Here is a 20,609-nt window from a genome sequence, read left to right on the forward strand (position 1 = left end):
ACAACTTAGATCAATTTTAAGACGACGCTAGGACGACTGACGAACCGTCGTGGTCTACATATTTAACCACGTAAATACAAAGCTACCGTCGTCTTATTTAGTTGAATTAGTTGTGTTCAAAGTTGAAACTTTCCCTCTCTTTCTGTGTATTTTATCAAACTTGAAAGAATAAAAATGATTTTCGCCAGAAAAAAGGTAAAAAGATTTTCAAAACAAAAACAGTATGAGCATGCAAAATAGCAACAAAAATAGTGAGAAATGAAAGCTTACCTTTATGCGTGCAATGAAAGCTTTCTCTCGGATTTTGGTGTTTAAGTTCAGAGGCGACTTAAGACAAGAGGAAGACGATGAGATACTCCGATGCAAAGGTTCGACAAGGAAAAAGAAGAAAAGTTTTCTCCGGGAGATTGAAATTTTTTCTCGGGTTTGGAAACAAAGTGCATGTGTAAGTCAGGTAGACGAAAAGTTGTATATGTATACAAACCGTTTCATAGTAATAAGACGGCGGTTTACATATAACGACGACGTATTAATAGACAAACTACGACGTTAATTTGAACTTATGACGTGGTACATAAATACGACAGTAGTGTTGTAGGTACCGCCGTAGTAAACTCCTAAATAAAAGTCGATAACTCAATATCTCGCGTCATGGTAGAAATATTTAACACGACGGTTGTTTTAAATTTACGACGTTTATTTTTATAATATACGTCGTTTTATTGTAATATACCGACGTGGATAACACTAAACTAAAACGACGTATTATTTTTTTCACGACGTGGATTCGTTTTTACACGTCGTTATGTGTAATATAACCGACGTGGATTTTATTTTTTTATTATAAATATAATTTTTTTCCCCTTTTCTTATAGTTTATTTTTCAAAAACAGTGCCTTATACATATAGTTTTTTTTCCCGAGGAAATTAATGTTCTAGAATTTATAAAGTTTCTTTTCTAGGTGACTGATTTAAATCAAATAAAAATATAAAACAACGATGTTTTTGTTATACCGTCGTTGTTTCTTGTCGCCTTAAGTAAGAAGAAAACGACGAATGTATTTGTTACCGAGGATTATTTTTGTTAAACGTCGTTATGTGTAATATAACCGACGTGGATTTGGTTTTTTAATTATAAATAGGGTTGTTTTCCACGAGTTCTTTCAGCTTTAGTATTCGATTAGGGTTTCAACTTCTTCCCCCTTTCTCTGCTCACCTCATCTCTTGGGAGGCAATTGTTTGAATGTTGGTTATCTGTGGCTGATTGCAAATCTGATTACAAATCACCAATTTTCAATAAATTGTCTCTCTGATTGCAAATCTGTGGCTGCCGTCGTGAAGTTTTAGGAGGCAATTGTTTGGATGTGAATGTGTGTGTGCGTTTGTGTAGATACAACACAAACGCACACGCATCATTCACTTCCAAAAAATTGTCTCTCTGATTGCAAATCTGAGGTCTGCCGTCGTCAAATTTCAGATGCAATTTGGGATGTTAATGTGTATGTGCGCTTGTGTATCTCAAAGACACAAATACACATACATCATTAACCTCTAAAATATTGTCTTTCTAGTAAGATTATGATGAGCAACAGAGTTCCATCTTGTAAGATTTCCTAACCCTTGTGATCTCGAATAACTGATTATGTCGGCGGTTTTCTATATAAACCGTCGTGGTTATTTCAATTCTTGTCGTTAAGTAGATCTACCGACGTAGGATAACAAAATCCAAGAAATAAATTGTTAAAAAATTTTATTCAGACGACGGTTTAAATATAATGTATGACGATAAAGTGGACAAATACGACGTTAAATTCTATAATACGTCGTTATATGAAAACCCCAACTTGGTAAGATTTAAAGATGTCGTCGAGAAATACGAGAAAGACGTCGTTATATTTACCTTTGTCCGTAGTTGTACATTAATTTAATACGGCGGTATTTTGTATTTTACCGCCGTGGATTTATTTGTAATTATACGGCGCCTTATACGAAAACTTGGTCGTGTTAATTTCGTAAAACGACGGCTTTTTTTGAAACCGTCGTCTTTACTTTCTACGTCGGTCGGTTCATAACTTCCGCCGTTATTTGTTGGCTACGATTTTACCTCTTGAAAATCCTATTTCAATAAGACGTCGGTTTTTAAATTAAGTACGTCGTGTTTTATGAACAGCCATTTGAAACTCCATTTTTTAGTTGTCTAATGTGTTATTACACGGCGGTTTTATAAAACCGTCGTCTTTTAAAAAACAACGACGATTTTCACTTAGACCGTCGTGTTTTTCTGGTCGTCTTTTTCACTTTTTGTAGTAGTGAGTTGTTCAAATATATCAATCAAACATGCATATCAAAGAAAATAAAATAAATTTTTCATCCAAAAATAAATAAATTGTTCCTGATACATAGCCCCACCCCACTAGTGAGCATATGGTTCAGTAATTTGAATTCTTATTTCCTGATACATGCATAGAGTTTTTGGATTCATCGGACCCTGTTATGTCCGATCCATCTGTTAGCACATAATATGCCGGTCGTGAGGGTACTGAGAGTGTGACAGAATGGTGTTAAGCATAGAGACAACTGAGCCATGGATGGTCTGCTTGCCACATTTTCTTGGACGCATAGGAAACTAATGTTGATGCATCTCATCATTTCAATTCCTAAAGTCGCACTTTGGGTCCATGATATTTGCCATCGTATCATCCCTCCAATTCCTCCAGCCTATCAAGTTCATAAACACATTAATTAAAGAAGAAATTATGCTGCTTTCTCTTGTCTTACTCACATAGCTTAAAAGTTCCTCCTCATTCTCTCTGTTTCGAAAACTGCTAATCCTTTTATCACTTAATTTCAAGAATTAACACGCCAAAACTAAAGACGTCCGACTTGACTGAAAAACATCCATGAATTGCTTACTCTGGAGCCATATATCCACTGCATTATTATATTCATCAAATTAAAATTTTAGTTCTGGTGTGAACAAGCACAATAATGTAATTTAGCTTTGAAATTTGCAGATACTTACTAGGTTCCCACAATTGTCTTAGTATATCCTTGAATTTGATCCATCATAAACAATCTTGCCATGCCAAAATTTGCAATTTTAGGATTCATATCTTCATCCAACAGAATGTTACTAGGTTTAAGATCACGGTGAATAATTCGAAGTCGGGAATCCTCATGAAGGTAAAGAAGCCCTCGAGCAATGCCTCCTATGATTTGAGGTTACCCATTTTCCATTGTAGCAAACCAAAATTGCAATTGTGTCCATTTATGACCATCATAAAATTTTCTTTTGTTAACACATGTTAAACTACCAATAAAAAATCTATCAACTAGTGGAACCATATAGAAAAAACATCAATTAAACATCAATAAACAACAATCTTAAAACACCAATATTATGCAAAGTGAAACGGTTTAGCTAGCCTAGCTGTGTTTCAAGCTCCAGCAAAGGCATGTATCAAGAACTCTTAAAGTTAAATCCAACCCAAAGCCATTAACCTAGGGTATCCTATTACTAACTAACTACTTACAAATTGCCAAACCTTGACTGTCCAATGTTATTTCATATCGAATATCACACCACCCAAAAGAGTGAATACATTACTTTCAAGGAGATCTGCAAGTCCAAGTCTCAATCACAAAACAGTGTATACATCATTTCAAAGACAAATCATAAGCACAAAATAGTGTATCCAAGTCCAAGAGCTTAACAACCACATGAAATAGTTGGTAAATTTCATTCAATCATAGAAACAGCAAGCCACAACAAAAGCCCATTAATGTCTCATTCAAAACAATGAAAGCAATCACCCAATAATCTCAATCAATCAAAGAAACCCAAAAAAAAAAAAACCAATATCAGAATTACCACAGTGAAGATCGACAATGAAGGTGTCGTGGCTTTGTGGTGGAAGTCGATGACGAAGGTGGCAAGTCAAGATTGTGGCTTTGTTGTGGAGGTCGACAACGAAGGTGGCGAGTCGTGCCTTGGCTAGGGTCCGATTCCAAATTTGGGGTTCAACTTTGAGGTTGAAATCAGCTCCTAATTGGAAGATATAACTAAGAGGAGATAGAGTTAGGGGAGATTTTATGGTTGAGGTGGATTTTGTGAGGTTTGGCAGAAGGAAGAAGAGGAAGAGCAACGACTGAGGAAAAAAAAAACTAATTGAAGGATGGGCAATAGGCTGTCAATAAGGAGTTTTTATAAGAGCACTTCCACAGCTTAGCCCCTTGCCATGGCAAGGGGAGCCTAGGGCGGGTACTATTCATGTGAATAGTGCTCCTAGGCAAAAAAAAAATTGTGTTTCCAGCAATGCAAGGCTTGCCATGGCAAATACTATTCATTTTTTTTTTTTTCACAACTTTGTTTACTTAAACAATTAATTTGGATAATATTTTCGGATAAGATTTTTGGGTTCCTATGTGTCAATACTATTCATATCGGATCAGATTTTCGGTTTCAAATTTCAGATAAATTTCAGATAAATTTCAAATTTCATATACATTTCAAAATTCAAATTTCATATAAATTCAAAATGTCAAATTTCAAATACATTTCAAAATTCAAATTTCAGATAAATTCAAAATGTCAAATTTCAGATACATTTCAAAATTCAAATTCCAGATAAATTTCAAATTTCAAATTTCATGTGAATTTCAAATTTCAGATAAGATTTTCACCCTCTAAAATTGCGCCACGTGTCATCTCTATCTGCCTAAATTTTTCTATAAATGCAGAGGCTCAGCTCATACCTCCCACACCATATCTTCTCTACATCTTCATTTCTCATATTTTAGATTTCATTTCTCAGATTTTAGATTTCATTCTCTATTCTCAATGTCAGACGACATGGAAGAGGTTTTGGAGAGGCAAGAGCGAGAAAGGTGAGCAAGAATGCGTAGAAGAGCTGCAAGTAAAAGGGCACAGAGAGAACTAGATGAGCAACTTGGTGTGGCCGTTGCTTTGCTGGAGGAAGAAAACCAGAGCCGCCGTGGTTCATGAGAAGGCCGGGCACCGAATGTGGACAGACATAGACATTCTCGGGGTAATAATCTTATGGAAGATTATTTTATCCCACAATCTCTGACTCTGATGTTCATTTTCGAGCAAGATATAGAATGCAACCCCATCTGTTCAATAAAGTCATGCATGATATTTGCAATTATGATGACTACTTTGTTCAAAAGAAAAATTATGCCGGAGATTTGGGGCTGCTTCTGAGCAAAAGTTCACACCTGTGATAATGAATGTTGGCGTATGGGTCATCTCACGATCAGTGGATGAGATTGCCTGATGGGGAAGTCCACTATTTTGGAGAGCTTGGTGCGATTTTGTGATGCAGGGAAAATCAGACACTGTGGACTACCTCGCAGACCTACGCCTGTGGACTCCGCAACGGCTTCTACAAAAGCCGAGTCTCGTGGATTTCCTGGAATGATTGGTAGCATTGATCGCATGCACCGCAATGGAAAAATTGTCCATCCGCTTGGCAAGGGGATTATGGGAATCGGAAAGGGCAGTAAAAGCATCATCCTCGAAGCAGCTTGCTGGTTTTGATACATGGGTTTGGCACGCTTCTTTGGAGTTGCCGGCTCTCAAAATGATTTGAACGTCTTGGGTCAATCCCCGGTGTTCAATGATGTTCTGAGAGGTGAAGGCCCAACTATCACATATCAAATTAATAATACCGTCTACCAGAACGGGTATTATCTAGCTGATGGTATCTACCCGAGGTGGACAACATTTGTGAAATCAATTCCACATCCCCGATCCCACAAGGAAAATTTTTTTGCTGCCTATCAAGAGGGGTACAGAAAAGATGTGGAGAGGTGCTTTGGTATCCTTCAAGCCCGGTGGGCAATTATCAGGGGAGCGGCACGTCTATTTGATGAGGAGGTGCTTAGGAGTATAATGATGACTTGTATCATCCTCCACAATATGATTGTGGAAGATGAGTATGATTACGATGCTGCTGAAGATGAGTATGAACCAGATCCAATGAACACCGCCTTAACACGAATTTATGAAAAACTTATGGGGCCAAATGGAGAACCAGTGCAGCATGATCCGTTAGTTAGAGACGATAGTTTCATGCATCGGATGATTGAGTGCTACACGGAGATGCAATCGTCATATATTCATGAACACCGTCAAATGGACTTGATGGAGCATTTGTGGGCGGTGAAAGGCAATGAAGGACAATAAAGTAAAGTGAAGATGTGTTTTTAATGTATTATGTTTATGTTGTATTTTTAGTTATGCTTTGTTGTTTTTTTATGCTTTAGTTGTGGTTTGTTTATTTTTTATGCTTTGATTGTGGTTTGTTTATTTTTTATGCTTTGGTTGTGGGTTGCTTTTTATGTATGGAATGTTTTGAATAAAAAGGAATGTTGTTGAATATTTTCTTCATTCACTAAACGAAAATGAATACAACTCATAAAATAAAATACATGAATTACAACTACTTTTTTAAACAAAACAAAAAATACAATGAAATGAAAGGCAATCAAACTAACTTAATGGTACAATGAAATGAAAGGCAAGCAAACTAACTTAATGGTTTTGATCATTTAACCAATCCATGTTGCTAGGTTCATCGTCACGAAAAAGTCTTCGTCTCATAACATCCCTTCGTTCTAACTTCCAAAATTGTTTTGTTTCGGGGGACATATGGGTTGTATCCATAGCCATGGTTTCCCGATCATTTTTTTCAATCTTTCCTTGGCGTACATACTCCCTTTCTTTTGCATATTCTACTTCCATTGCCCTATCGTGCTCTTGTTGTTTCATATCCATTTCAATTCTCATGGCTTGCATCTTTGAAAGCTCCACCAAATATTTAGATGTATTCTTGGTAGAATTACTCCCTCTCTTCGCCTTCGCCGCCTTCCTCCCAATAGGCCTCGGCTCTTTTTCGATAGGTGAGTCTTGACTCATCGGGAATCCATAGGTGAATCCGATGTCGGTGTCTCATGGAGTGGCATCTCGCTCAACACTATCGTTGGACCCGTTAGAATAATTTGGAATCTCTTACAATTCTTCACCACCTCCCAACATAGGGTATGGTTGAAACTTTTTTTCCCTTGCCCAGTAGCACCAAAAAACATTTGTGCTTGCATAATCTATAAAAAAAAAAAAGTAAGGCAAGAAACTTTAAAAAATATTGGCAATGCAACAAGTATAACAAAAAAATAATGGAAACACAAGAAACTTTAAAAAATATTGGCAATGCAACAAGTATAAAAAAAAAAGAAAAAGAAGGAAATACAAGAAACTAAAAAAAATATTAGCAATGCAACAAGTATTAAAAAAATTAATGGAAACGCAAGAAACTTTAACCATTTATTAGAAATGCAAAACAAAATATAAATATTGCAAGAAACATTCATATTAATATTGGAAATACAAGAAATATTAACATAATATATAAATTGCAAGAAACATTTAAATAAAATTTAATATGACATAGAAATTAATAAATAAATAAATTACAAATAATTTACCTCACTGCCAAAATTTGATCTCATTGCCCGTTACGGGACAATGACTAACTTGGAGCCAAGCCTCACACAAGCTAATATCTTCCGTCATGCTCCATGCCCCTCCTCCGGTTTCACTAGAAGAACCCATAATATGATAGAGAAAAAAACAACTTGAAAGAGAAAAAAAAACAACTTGAAAGTGAAAAAAATTTGAGTAGAAAGTGAAAAATAGTAGAATGAGAAGAAAATGTATGAAGAGTTGGTGTTAAAAGTGAAGAGTATTGGTCAGTATTTTTTTCGTATTTTTTAAATTTTTCGAATTTTTCTATTTTTTTGGCAAAAATTGTCCGCTGCTGGATTGCCGGAAAACTAATCGGAGAGCCCAGAGCTTCCACGTGGCATAGAGCTGTTGGGGTTACTTTTTCTATTTTTTATTCTTGAAAAAATGGCTGCCGTTGGATAAATTTAAAAGCGATCGGATGGCCCAAAGATGCGACACGTGGAATCATGCCATTGGTCATCAGAAGGCACAAATTTTTAAACCGGCGCGTGCAATGCACGCGCCAACTTTAAAAAATAAACAGCAGAGCTAACGCCATCACAGCCCGCGGTGGAGCTCGGCCACCTCCCCTCGCTTGCCTGTGTTTGTGGGCCCCACTGCTTGCCCGGCAACTTGTTGTTGCTGGAAACCACATTTTTCCCCAAAAAAACCCTCCCTTGGGCCCTTTGCTGCCAATGCTCTAAGGGGCATTTGTGATTGAGTTTCAAAATAAGAATATTAATGAATAAATTAAGTGAGCTAGTGGTAAAGCCACCAATTTCCCAATTATAAAAAGAGTGGCATTTAGAGTTATTTCTCAAGTTAATTTGATGAGTGATATTGGCGTGAAAGCTTTAGGACATTAACACTTTATGTCACTTCGTACCAGGGGCCCACCCGCCACTTGTCCATCCAACTATTGGGAAATTGATGAGGTTTTGTTCCCTAGCTCTCAAAGGAAAGCTGCCGCACCATTTCAAAAAGGAGGGTTTAAATCCAGTAGTAGAGAGAGATGGAAAATGGTTCAGTAATTTCAAGTCTCAGATTTTGATGCATAGACAGAGAGGGTTTTGGATTGGTCAGACTCAGTCAACGTCGGTTTGTCTGATCCAGTGTTGTGGATTCATATATAGAATGCAGGTTGTGAGGGTACTGCAAGCGTGAGAGACTGGCTGTTAAGCGTGGATACAACTGAAGCCACGGTTGGTCTCTGTCAGTCCACCCCATTTTCTTGCACACATAGTAAACCTATGTGGATGCATCTCATCGCTTCGATTTCATGAACTTCTCGTCAACACCGGATCTATGATGTTTTCAACTGTATCCTCCCTCCAATTTCTCCTGGCCTATAAAAGTACATCAAAATATAGTCGAAAACAAATTTAACAAGGCAAAAGAAGGAATCTACCGACTTGATTGAATTCATGCTCGCATAGCTTAACAAGTCCTCTTCATTTCAAGAACTAACACCCCAAAACTGAAGACATCTGTTGTGACAGAAAAGTGACCATGAATTACATATTCAAGAGCCATACATGCACTGCATGATTATACTTTATTTAGACATGCAAGTTTTTCTTCTTTTTGAGATTAGATGAATTAGCAAACAGAGTTCCAAAACCTCAGATTAGACAAATAAACAGAGTTGAACTTACGTTGTTCAAGTTTTACCTTCGTTTCTTTACTCTGAAGAAAAAGCATATGCTGCTGAAAATAAACAAAAACAACCAAAACCACAACGATGATGATGACAGTTTGTTTTGTGTTACTCTTCTTTTTTGCTGAATATTAGATGGGATATCTTATCAAAAGCCAAAACCACTCCACACAATTGTAAGACATGGATCATACCTTCTTCAGGTGCTGGTGCTGACGGAACTGGAGCTGGAATTGCTACTAACGAATTGGCTGTAGACCCAAAGAAAAGACTAACCTCATACCTTAAATTGCAGCTGGGTTTATGTTAGTATGAAAATTGTATTGTCATTTCTTAGACTTTAGCATAGGTAGAAAATTAGTTTATGAGGAATTGTTACCGGAAGTTTTGGCACAACTCTCTCTCCACCCAATACTTCTGAGGCATGACCTGACCATATGAGAAACTTGACAACAAGTAAATCATGACATAATCATGCATTCATTATAGGATTCCTAGTTGGAATTATTTTCACTCAAGTATTTTTATGTTAATCCTATTTTTAATAGGATTAGATTTTATCTCTTGATATTATTTCCTACTTGATTGGTTTAATTAATTTGTTTAGGTAGATATGGTTTTAAAAGATTGGCTGTAGTGGAAAGTGATTAGGTTTCCTCACATCTTGCATTAGTTGGCGTCATCACATAGCATGTAAATCGAATTAGAATTTATATTGATATTTGGATATTTGTTTGGCTGCTGTTTTGGCGTCTCAAGGAAGAGACCTTTTAGCATCATGTTTAGAAGTCTTAGTTGAATTGGTTTGGAGAATCATTGGTGCATATAGGAAATGTGTCACGTGGGTTTCTCTCCTGAGAGAGAAAACCTGTCTTGAATAAAAGGTGGGGTTTTCCTTTTCAACATGTAGAGCTTTCAACGTATTGGTTTTTTCTTTGAAAATATTGAATCTGTTTTGAGAAAGCTGATGTGCTTATTTTCTTAGATAAGTCATCAAGTGTTCCTTGTTTTACTTGGTGATTTATCAAATCCTTTCATCATTCATATTGCATTCATATGCATGTCGGTGACTCATACGGTTGAGGGCATCAAGACCGTGGTGGCGGTTTTCCTCCGGTGAGCTTGAAGCAATCGTGGCCAGTATTGCGTTCAATATAAGGAGTGTCGAAGATTATCCCATGACAGTAGTTGAGTTACGAAGAAGTCGGTAAACATTATCTAGAATATGTATAGGATAAGTGTGTGAGTATTTCTTGTAATCATCGTTCTATAGTGTATTTGTGTTGGACTGAGGACTCCCGTGGATTTTCCCCAGATGTGGGGTTTTACCACGTAAAATAATTCTCTGCGTGTTCTTTTATTTTATGCTCAGCACGTTTCAGGATTGATAAGTCATATCAATCCTGTTACCGAAGTTTATTTTTATTTATTTGATTATAATCTTACATTGGCATATTCACCCTCCTCTATGCATTTTTAGACATCCTACAGGTATTTTCAATTGGTATCAGAGCAGGTTGCTGGACATACTCAGCAAGATCTAACATACCTTAGAATGGATCATTCCTCGGGCTCAATTGCACATCCACCATATTATGATTGCAACAACTATGACGCTTGGAAGGCCAAAATGAAGTCGTTTCTTTGGTCCTTAGATGAACGTGTATGGAGTATAGTGGTTCATGGATTTCCTAAACCCACAAAGAAGATCGGAAAATGAGATGAAGAAACCACAGTCCTCAAAATTAGAGAGGAGTGGACCACTGCAGAAGTCACACACAGCACTAATAATCAAAAGGGGTTAAATGCTTTATTTACTGCTGTCTCTTCAGATCAATTTGAATATATATCTGGTTGTGATACTTTTAAGGAAGCTTGGGATATTTTGCAGGTTACTCATGAAGGAACAGATACTGTCAAGGGAGCCAAGCTTCAAATGCACACTTTATAGTTTGAGACACTCATGATGGATGAGAATGAAACTTTTTCTGAATTTTATGCTAAACTGTGTGTAATTGTGAATGCTTGTTCAAGTTTAGGTGAAAAAATTCCAGAAGACAGGGTTGTGAAAAAGATTTTGAGATTCTTGCCTCAACGATTTCAACCAAAGATCACGGCTATTGAAGAGATCCGTGACTTGAACACCTTGAAAGTTCAAGAACTCATAGAGTCCATACAAACCTATGAGATTGTAAGGGCTTTTTTCTTCCGGCAACTGGAAATAGACTGGGCTGCCGTAAAGGGCAGATTGATGAAATTGTCCCCTTTGTCTGAGTTCAAAAATCAAGCCCCAAAATGCTTCGAAAGGGCAGTAGAGCCTTAGGAAGCATCTTGGTTATCTTCACCAACCAAAACAACAGCAACTTACAGATAAATTCTTGGCTTGGCATGAGAAGCTTGTGGCATGGGAGCAAAATTGTCATGAGTTTAGCACTGATGAGAAAACTAAGTGTTCCTAGGAGAAAGATGGGGTGTTAAGGTTGGAGAGAAAGGATTTTTGCAAAGAGATTTGGTTGAGCATGAGGAAAAAGAGAGAAAAATGTGGCTGAAGTGTTTTTCTGGCAGCTTGATGAGACTCACAAGTGTCAGAACGGCTTGCCAAGAGGGAAAACTAAGGGAAAATGATGGGCTGAGCACGAAATTGCTGGGTTTTGGGAGTAAGAGAGGAAGCTTGCTCTATGATGTGGTTGATGGTTGATGGTTGTTGGGTAGAAGAGGCCCCCTTTTATAGCCGCTAGAAGCTGAAATTTTCCAAGAAACCCTAATGGTTTCTAACCAATTTGGCCAAGTCTTTCCCTTCCTTTCTCCCCTCATCCCTTCAATCATCCTATTTTGGTGAAATTTCCTCTGCCCATTTGCATAAAATCAAGGATTTTGGGTGCTCAAAGCCCCTTTTCCCGCGGTTGTTTCAGACTCCTTTTTTCAGCCATCTTTCTTCCTTCTTTTCTCTCCTCTTCCAAGGCTAGGTCTAATGAGGGAAAAAAATGGGTATGCATGTTGGTTCAAAGGGTGATCTGCGCTCCAATATCCCCTGGTCATTTGGAAGTTTCTTGCTTGAAAACTTGTTCCTTCCCTCCCAGCAACCAACGTGGTCTTCCATGCTTCTTCGTGGCTTCCGTTTTTCAGCAAAGTGTTGATAGTTTTGCAAGTCTTTATTTTATTTATGTGGGCCTTCTAGAACAATGGATTGGCTTATCAAATAAATGGGCCAACTTCACCAAGGTTTGGCTTGAGGTGTTGGGCTTTTTGGTTGAGTCAATAAGATATTTTGGTTGGGCTATTTTGTTTAGGATATTTTCTCTTTGTGCTCACCCACATGTTTGGGCCTAAGAAATGGGCTTGGGATCCGAGGCTCCCAAGCAACCCGAAACCTCCATTTCTCGGCTCATCAATGGGCCTTATGACAACTTATTACCATCTATACCACAACCCACTCAAGCAAGCCCTAGGCATCTTGCGTGACTTGGGCCCACTTAAACTTGTGGTGTGATTAGATGCAGAATAATAAGTCCTTGCTTGGCGTGGCGTGTCGCTTGGCGTGGCCTGTGTGCAAGCGCATATAATGAACTTCCGCGTGCCCAAATCGGGTTTCTTCTCGGTAAGGTATCGCATTGGGCCGAGAATTTATTTGGGCCAAACCGTTAATTTTTTGGGCCTCAACAGAGACGAAACATCTAGCTCCTAAAAAGAGCAAAAGTGTTGCTTTCAAGGTTGTGAATGAAGAAGATGATGGGCATTTAAATGAATATTGCAGTGATTAGGAATTAACGATTCTCACAAGAGGATTCATGAACTTTCTCAAGAATCAGGATCCAAGGAGTCGAGATTCAAAAGGTATAAATTCTAAAAATAGGTTTGTTAACTATAATGATGGTGGGTCTAAATTTCGCAGGTCAAATGAACGAAAGAATCCAAGAGAAAAGGTCCAATGTTTCGAATGCGAAGGCTATGGACACATATCTTCAGAATGTGCCAACACCTTAAAGAAACAAAAGGATGGCAAGAATAAGGCAATGCATACTACTTGGAGTGATAGTGAATCAGAATGTGAGAATGATGAAAAGGCGGTTGCACTCATAACCACAGTTAGCTTGGATGAATCACATGAGGATGATGATTGTAAAGATATAAATATTGAGTTTATCATGAACAAATATGATGATTTGTTGGCTGCTTTTCAGAAGCTCAGTAAACAAAATAGTGAGCTCGTCAAAGAAGTTGTTGTGCTAAAGATGGAAAATTGCAGGATTGCAAACGAGTTTCAATCCCCTGACACAGATTCCGAGAAGGTAAGTGCAGGTATTAACGAAAAATTGATGTTTTTGCACAAAAAATTGACTGATCAGAATAAATTAATTGTATCTCTAACTTCTGACAACAAAGCCCTTGAACTTGAACTTAAAAATTCAAAGGAAATGATTATTTCTTTAACCATTGGTGCAGAAAAAATTGACAAGATAATTAGCATGGGAAGAAGAGATGGTGACAAACGAAGCTTGGGATTTGAACCAAGTAATAAGTCTTCCGCTGTGTCTAAAACAAAGTTTGTCAAATCCTCTTAACCTATTGAACCTTCTGCCGCTCATGAAGTCAAGAAATTCATTCCAATTTGTCACTTTTGTGGAACTCGTGGGCATATAAGACCAAGATGTAATAAGCTTAGAAAGGAATTGGTTAGTTCAAATTCTCATGTCATGGGTGGAAGAGTAAGTATCCAACATACGATTTCAAATCTTATGAAAGAGGTAAACCGCTTATCCAAACTATCTTCTTTTCATTATTTGCCGTCAACTAAGACAAAGTTAGTTTGGAGGAAAAAGGAAAATCATAATTGTATGTTTGCCTCAACTAATGTTGTGCATGAACTCATTGCTTTAGAAAATTTGGATCTTAAATGTCTTGTTACCAAACCTCTAGACAATCTACTGTCTAAATCCCTTAGATAGTCTTTAGGTATCTGTGCTTTAGATTAATGTGGAGTCTATTGCATGCCAAAGCCTCTCTCATGTTTTATGATAATTCAATTACTTTCTGTGTTTATAAATCTGTCCAACTCGTGCAAGGATTGTTAAGGTGTATCAATCCTGTAACTGTCTGAACGTATTTGATGATCTTAGATTGGGCTTTGACACTGCACTATATTGAGAACTCACACTCTCAGCTTCACACAAAGGTTTCCATTGTCTTGGTGCCTAATAAACTTCATTAAATGATCTATCCATCAATTTATTTATTTTTTTCAATTGCACCCGCACAGTCCTTTCTTTGAAGTACCTTGAATATCTCCTCACTTGCTTTTATCTCTCTTTGGATTGCCATCCCACTACTGTGCGTAAGCTTTTGATCTTTATATATATATATATATATATATATATTTTAAATGGTGACTTCTCATTGCTCAATAACCGGGCCTCTTGTCTAACCAACGTCGAGGTTCGAGTCAACAGGCTATGTTAGTTTTCTATCCTTGCTTATCTTTGGAGCCTTCATGATTTGGACAGTATTTCCCTAGGGGTGCCTCATCACCCAGTTGCTTATGGTCATCTGACTTGGGCACACTGATTGACCATCTGCTACATGGATCATGTCGAAAGCTAAATAAAGTGAGCCACCAAACATGTATAAAATAAAATAAAAATTCAAATCTCAAATAAACTAATCATTATAGACTTACTATGCACTCAGTGTTTGTGCAATCTTTGGTGTGATTCATCTTGTGTGGACATATTCTTTGTGCTTAATTGAAAAAGAGTTCATTTAACACCTTTGCTCCTTGATGGTAAACTCATTTGGTGCCTTTTATCTTTCACCACGACTGTAGTATGCCTACATTGTTATCTGTGAGCTTGTGCGTCTCGTGTGCTGTCTTGTGTTTGTCCCTAAGATGCTTTGCTTCACATGCGTTTAAGACAGCAAAGGGTATGTTGCTTTTTTCATTCTTTACCCACAAACTTGGCATGTTTATGAATGGAAAATAATTAAATCTTCAAGAGAACTTTGGGTCTGCATCTGCAATGTGTTTTATGTCTTGATTGTTTTGAGTTTTCTGTCTTCAGTGTGTTGCTTTTGTTTTTGTTTTGTATTGATTCTTAACTTCTCATTATTCCTTTACGCTCCCTATTTTCCTTTTCTTTTCTTTTTTTTCTCATTTTAAAAAAAACGAATTTTTTTGTTTTCAAACATAGTGTAGTTTTATGCTTCTTGTTTAATTGTGCAGTCAGGCTACGCTTCATGTTACTAAGGCAGACACATGATAAACTGAATCTGAGGATTGCAGTGTCATTATCAATCCCTGTCAGTTGCAGACCTGTGGCACAGCATGTTCACAAGAACATTTCTATGGAAATATGTGATGAATGGATCTTGGCTATGAAAGATGAGACTTTTGCACCCATTGTCCCGAATTGGTGACGTTATTGCTATTGTCACTCGACAAGATAAAGCCTCTTACATGCTACATTGGTTAATCTCTATGCCTTTATATGTTGGGATTGCAAACTAATTCTTTCCTCTTATTTTTGCTATTATATATGCTCCCTTATGTTTTTTTTCCTTGCCCTTTGGATTTCCTGACAAAAAGGAGGAGAGATGACTTGTGAAATTATGATAAAAAGGGGGAGAGATTGTGTTCTAGAATTAAGGGGGATTGATGTTGTAATTTTGCTTTGAATTACATTTCTTCTCCCACATGCTTCACTGGTTTTGTTGTTTTATAATGTGCAGGGATTTAGAGCTTCGAGTTTAGAGTAGGGTTTTAATTGTTAAATCCCATGCAATTTCTTGTGAGTTGTAATAGGTGTTTTGTCTAGGAAATGTCAAAGGGGAAGATTGTTAGTATGAAAATTGTATTGTCATTTCCTAGACTTTAGCATATATTGAAAATTAGTTTGTGAGGAATTGTTACTGGACGTTTTGGCACAACTCTCTCCACCCAATACTTCCGAGGCATGACCTGACCATATGAGAAACTTGACAACAGGTAAATCATAACATAATCATGCATTCATTATAGGATTCTTAGTTGGAATTATTTTCACTCAAGTATTTTTATATTAATCCTATTTTTAATAGGATTAGATTTTATCTCTTGATATTATTTCCTACTTGATTGGTTTAATTAATTTGTTTAGGTAGATATTGTTTTAAAAGATTGGCTGTAGTGGAAAGTGATTAGGTTTCCTCACATCTTGCATTAGTTGGCGTCATCACATAGTATGTAAATCGAATTAGAATTTATATTGATATTTGGATATTTGTTTGGCTGCTGTTTTGGCGTCTCAAGGAAGAGACCTTTTAGCATCATGTTTAGAAGTCTTAGTTGAATTGGTTTGGAGAATCATTAGTGCATATAGGAAGTGTGTCACGTGGGTTTCTCTACTGAGAGAGAAAACCTGTCTTGAATAAAAGGTGGGGTTTTCCTTTTCAACATGTAGAGCTTTCAACGTATTGGTTTTTCCTTTGAAAATATTGAATCTGTTATGAGAAAGCTACTGTGCTTATTTTCTTAGATAAGTCATCAATTGTTCCTTGTTTTACTTGGTGATTTATCAAATCCTTTCATCATTCATATTGCATTTATCAAGTTGTATGAGTATCTCACCATACAACGCTCTGCCCAAAAGATTGCTTCCTTTGAGTTGAACAAGTTTGCAGGACCCTACCAATAGACATGTTGAGACAAGCCTAACAAAGGTCCTGTGAGAGGTCTCCTCTGCATAATGCAATTGCATTGACACTCTTGGGGTGTTTTCCCATTGATGAATTGTAAAAGCCATAATTGTTTTGGGTGTTGAAGGAGGAGGAGGAGAGGAGGCTATTGAGGTTCTCTTGGTACATGTCACCTGGTGTGTAGGTGGCAGCATCAAAGCATCTCCAGCAGCACTCACCTCTTTCTGTACATGAGGCATCATCATCTTGGGCCAAGATCTTGAGCAACCCATTTTTCTTGCTCAATTCACAAGTAACAACTCGTCTCCACTTATAGCTTCAATAGAATAGCTAGAATTTATTGCACCTTGCATGACTTTTAAGGGGCATGTGAGTCAGCCACACTTTACCTTGTACATTCCCCTATGCTCTACGGCGGGTCTATACCAAATTAATCCAAAATTTATTGGCTTGTGTTGGCTTGGTTATTTGGTTGGTTGGATTTGGTTTGATTTGGTTTTGTTGAAAATTTGTTTCCAGCTCGGATTGATCAGTTTAGTTTGGCATTTGATACCAAAACGAATTGACTCCACCATGTTCCCAAACTATAATTCTACAAGTTCTTTCCTAATTTTAATTTGGCCTCTCAAAGAAATGACATGACAACTGGTTTTATATGTAGAGAAAACTTTTAACTTCAACTGCAGTTATTAAAAGATATCAAGATCTCATACACTTCCACAAGACCAAGCAAAAAACACAGCAAGCCATAACGTTGTAATATGGCTGATATATACTCAGCCCCGCAAGCAAGCATATGGTTCAGTAAAGTTTGAGTCCTTAATTCCTGACACATGCACAGAGCTTTTGATCAACAGAGAACTGTAAGAAGATAAACAGGCATAACAGTGAAGCAACGGGAAGCCATTTTATTAACGATGAACATACCAACTTGAAGCAAGAAGACACCAACTAAACTTTAGTGCTAACATAGTAACCAACTAGAACCAAGCTTCTCACCCGTCAAGTTTAATTTGGCCTCTCAAATAAACGACAATTTGGTTTTACTTTATGTACAGAAAATATTTAACTTGAGCTGCAGTTGTTCAAATATATCAATCAAACACACATATCAAGGAAAAGAAAATAAATTGTTCCTGATGCGTACTCAGCCCCACCACACTAGCGAGCATATGGTTCAGTAAAATCTGAATTCTTATTTCCTGACGCATGCATAGAGTTTTTGGATTCATCGGACCCTGTTATGTCTGATCCACTCTTTTGTTGCAAATAATATGCCGGTCGTGAGGGTAGTGAGAGTGTGACAGAATGGCTGTTAAGCATAGAGACAACTGAAGCCATGGATGGTCTGCTTGCCACATTTTCTTGGACGCATAGCAATGCAATGTGGATGCATCTCATCATTTCAATTCCTAAACCTGTCGTCAGCTTTGGGTCCATGATATTTGCCACTGTATCATCCCTCCAATTCCTCCAGGCCTATCAAGTTCATAAACACATTAATTAAAGAAGAAATGATGCTGCTTTCTCTTGTTATGTTTTTTAGGTAGCAAAAGAGTTTGGTAATGTAAAACCTTATATTCATACTCACATAGCTTAAAAGATCCTCCTCATTCTCTCCGTTTTGAAAACTGCTAATCCTTTTACCACTTAAGATTTCAAGAACTAACACGCCAAAACTAAAGACGTCCGACTTGACTGAAAAACGTCCATAAATTACATACTCTGGAGCCATATATCCACTGCATTATTGTATTCATCAAATTAAAATTTTAGTTATGGTGTGAACAAGCACAACAATGTAATTTAGCTTTGAAATTTGCAGATACTTACTAGGTTCCCACAATTGTGTTAGTATCTCCTTGAGTTTGATCCATCATAAACAATCTTGCCATGCCAAAATCTGCAATTTTAGGATTCATATCTTCATCCAACAGAATGTTGCTAGGTTTAAGATCACGGTGAATAATTCGAAGTCGAGAATCTTCGTGAAGGTAAAGAAGCCCTCGAGCAATGCCCCTATGATTTTGTAACGTGTTTCCCAATCCAAATGTGCTTGATCGATTGGATCTAAATACAATTCCATCAAAATGAAACATGATTTTGTTAATATGCTTTCCTATAATACAAAATCGAGGCAGAAATGATTATGAATTATGACAAAAAGTAGAGCAAACATACCAAAAATGAAGTGATTAAGGCTGGTGTTAGGCACATATTCATAAATGAGGATTCTTTCCCCTGCTTTCAAGCAAAAACCTAGCAGCCTCACTAAGTTCCGATGCTGAAGTTGAGCAACTAACGTGGCTTCAGTTTTGAATTCACGATCACCTTGTTCAGAATTCTTAGAGAGCCTTTTCACAGCTATATATGTTCCATTCGCTAGCCTACCCTGAAGGTTTATAAGAAAATTAGAAAAGTTAATTACGCAAAAGAATTCCTTCATGATGAATCTTTTTCCTTGTGATAGTGTTTCGTTACCTTGTAAACCGCTCCAAATCCACCCTGTCCAAGCTTATTTGCATCAGAGAAGTCATCTGTTGCAGATCTTATAGTTTCAAAATCATATTGCAACGATTCCACCAGACTCACGTCTTCCGAATTCTCATCTGAAAGGGGAAAATGAATTAGCAAACAGAGTTCCAAAACCTCTGATAAGATAAATAAACAGAGTTGAACTTACCTTGTTCAAGTTTTACCCTTCGTTTCCTTACTCTGAAGAAAAAGCATATGCTGCTGAAAATAGTGACAAAAACAACCAAAACCACAACGATGATGATGACAGTTTGTTTTGTATTACTCTTCTTTTTTGCTGAAAATCAGATGGGATATCTTATCAAAAGCCAAAACCACACCACACAATTGAAGATTTGCAGGGTAACCATAATAAGCATACATACCTTCTTTAGGTGCTGGAGCTGGAATATCTACTGACGAATCGTCCTTAGACGCAAAGAAACTATTATTCTCATACCTTAAATTACAGCTGGGTTTAAGGACTCTTCCTCCATTCTTTCCACCGCAACAGATTGGAATTTCTGTGACGGACTGTTTAAGGCAACTGCTGCAATTTTGCTTGTCTATGTCTGGAGTGCACTGAGCAAGTGCGTATATTGGTTCACCTCCAGGGACAGTTGCATGCCCTGCTGCAAATTTTTCAAGAGAATTCCCTGACGCAGCTCTGTCACTTAAAATACCCAACAAGGGGGTAAGCACCAGCTCAAACTGTTCAGGATTTTTAGGATAGTTTGGGCTAGGCAAAAGCTGAAAAGGGTCCGTTTGTTCAATACCAAATATCAAGTTGTATGAGTATCTCACCATACAACGCTCTGCCCATATGATTGCTTCCTTTTGAGTTGAACAATTTTGCAAGAGACTATGAGTAGAGTCGTTGAGACAAGCCTGACAAGAGTCCTGTAAGAGATCTCCTCTGCATAATGCAATTGCATTGACCTTGTTGGAGTCTTGTCCCCTGGATGAACTGTAAAACCCGGAATTGTTTTGGGTGTTGGAGGAAAAGGAAGAGAGGACGCTGTTGAGGTTCTCTTGGTACTCGTCACCTGCTGTGTAGGTGCCAGTATCAGAGCATTTCCAGCAGTACTCACCTTTTTCTGTGCACATGACATCATCTTGGGCTATGGTGGGATCAACAGCGTGTAAGATAATAATAGCAAGAGTGATGAAGAAAAGCATTGATCTTGAGGAACCCATTTTTCTTGCTCAACCAAAGATGATTTCTTCTGACATTAGCCAGACCCC

At 37.5% G+C, this 20,609-nt stretch overlaps 1 protein-coding gene and 1 long non-coding RNA gene across 2 annotated transcripts; both read right to left on the reverse strand.

The window, feature by feature from the left end:
• Positions 1 to 2,722: 2,722 nt before the first annotated feature.
• On the reverse strand, positions 2,723 to 4,200 carry LOC148920367 (uncharacterized). The gene is made up of 3 exons (XR_016123841.1): positions 3,872 to 4,200; positions 3,023 to 3,209; positions 2,723 to 2,931 (listed from the first exon to the last, which is right to left on the reverse strand). It is a non-coding gene; the product is annotated as an uncharacterized LOC148920367 (long non-coding RNA).
• A 13,538-nt stretch (positions 4,201 to 17,738) lies between these two features.
• Positions 17,739 to 20,609, reverse strand: LOC148920368 (cysteine-rich receptor-like protein kinase 26). The gene is given in 8 exon segments (XM_089045212.1): positions 17,739 to 18,329; positions 18,442 to 18,592; positions 18,684 to 18,873; positions 18,876 to 18,920; positions 19,032 to 19,242; positions 19,332 to 19,459; positions 19,534 to 19,662; positions 19,751 to 20,609. Coding segments are annotated over 8 exon segments (1,983 nt in total). The 5' UTR covers positions 20,562 to 20,609; the 3' UTR covers positions 17,739 to 18,011.

This window comes from Prunus mume, linkage group LG2 (assembly GCF_029339155.1).
Source record: "Prunus mume cultivar Tortuosa linkage group LG2, ASM2933915v1, whole genome shotgun sequence".
NCBI classification, from domain to species: domain Eukaryota; kingdom Viridiplantae; phylum Streptophyta; class Magnoliopsida; order Rosales; family Rosaceae; genus Prunus; species Prunus mume.